Source organism: Marmota marmota, unplaced genomic scaffold (assembly GCF_001458135.2).
Source record: "Marmota marmota marmota unplaced genomic scaffold, marMar, whole genome shotgun sequence".
Taxonomy (NCBI): domain Eukaryota; kingdom Metazoa; phylum Chordata; class Mammalia; order Rodentia; family Sciuridae; genus Marmota; species Marmota marmota.
In genome coordinates, this window is record NW_026000174.1 from 58,520,098 (window position 1) to 58,521,770 (window position 1,673).

The 1,673-nt window shown below is 36.0% G+C and overlaps 1 protein-coding gene across 1 annotated transcript; it reads left to right on the plus strand.

Annotated features, from left to right (window-relative positions):
- The first annotated feature begins 274 nt into the window (after positions 1 to 274).
- Positions 275 to 1,222, plus strand: LOC107135315 (olfactory receptor 5W2-like). Its single transcript, XM_015477201.2, has one exon. The coding sequence runs from the start codon at positions 290 to 292 to the stop codon at positions 1,220 to 1,222; it is 933 nt and encodes a 310-aa protein (XP_015332687.1). The 5' UTR covers positions 275 to 289.
- Positions 1,223 to 1,673: the final 451 nt, after the last annotated feature.

The following is a 1,673-nucleotide window of genomic DNA, read 5'->3' on the forward strand; positions in this document are numbered from 1 at the left end:
GCTTGAGGCTTCTACTGAGAATGGGTAATAGATAAGACAAGTTGCACATCTGGGATATATAAAAAGTTAGAGTCAAAGATCACAAACTTCCCGCACTACATTTTTTATATTATAATGTCTTTTTGAAATTGACATATGTTTGGGATATATTCCGAATAAACACAAAACAATTTACAGAATGAAATTATGTTTTGCTTTACAGATAAGTTTTTATCTTTACTGTTCAGAAAAAAATCAAAGCCTAACCTGCCATAACTTTGATGATATTCTTAACTATTTACTAAGAAAAATGGACAAGGGAAACTGCTCCTCATTAACTGAATTCCTTCTCTTGGGAATCACTGATAACCCCGAAATGAAAGTGTTTCTATTCTTTATATTTATGGTTCTTTACCTCATTAACCTCCTCACAAATCTTGGAATGATCATTTTAATCAGAACAGACTCCCAGCTTCATACTCCAATGTACTTCTTCCTGAGCCACCTTTCATTCTCTGACCTCTGCTATTCTACAGCAGTTGGACCCAAGATGCTGGTGGACATATTTGCCAAGAACAAATCAATTCCCTTCCTTGGTTGTGCTCTGCAATTCCTCGTTGTCTGTATCTTCATAGATACTGAATGCATGCTACTGGCAGTGATGGCCTTTGATAGGTACAAGGCCATCAGCGACCCCTTGCGCTATGCAGTGGACATGTCCAGCAGGGTGTGCTCCCAAGTGCTGGTTGGGGTTTACCTGGTGGGAACAGCAGATGGTTTGATACATACGATATTGGCATTCCACTTATGTTTCTGTGGATCTAACAAGATAAATCATTTCTTCTGTGATTTACCTCCACTCTTACTCCTTTCTTGTTCTGACATACAAGTCAATGAGTTGGTATTATTTGCCCTTTTTGGATTCATTGAACTGAGTACCATTTGTGGAGTCCTGGTCTCTTATGGCTACATCATCTCATCAGTCTTAAAGATCCGCTCTGCTGAGGGGAGGCTCAAAGCTTTCTCCACCTGTGCCTCCCACTTAACTGCAGTAGCAATTTTCCAGGGCACTATGCTCTTCATGTATTTCCGGCCGAGTTCTGCCTACTCTCTAGATCAAGATAAAATGAGCTCACTGTTTTACATCCTTGTGATTCCCATGCTGAATCCTCTGATTTATAGCCTACGCAACAAAGATGTGAAAGGAGCCCTAGAGAAACTGAAAAACAGAAGGTGGTTTTAAATAATTTCCTTTTGTGTACATATGCATGCATGTATAGTTGGTATTGTACTTATAAAATTATATTTGTATGACACAAGAAACAAAGATATGTCCCATAGTTTAATTTTCACATATAATAATTTGTATTAGAGTCTAATCATAAGAAAACTGTTGCAGACCTCCAAATGAATCATGCTTCTTTATATTTCTTGAATAAATATATGGCATTCATTTTCTGTGCAAAAATTTCTGCATGCTTTCAATAGCATAAAACTTTTGTTTATATTTTAATTAAAACTTATTATGTTAAGATTTAGTGAGTGTCTACTATTTTTTTTTATTTTGCAAATTTAAGTGTCAGGCATTCCATCACAAGTCCAGTATTCCTTGTGGTAAATTTTATATTCTAATGGAAATAGAATAACAAGATTCAATAAGCACTCAAATAATTCATGCTGAAAGTAAAATTGAT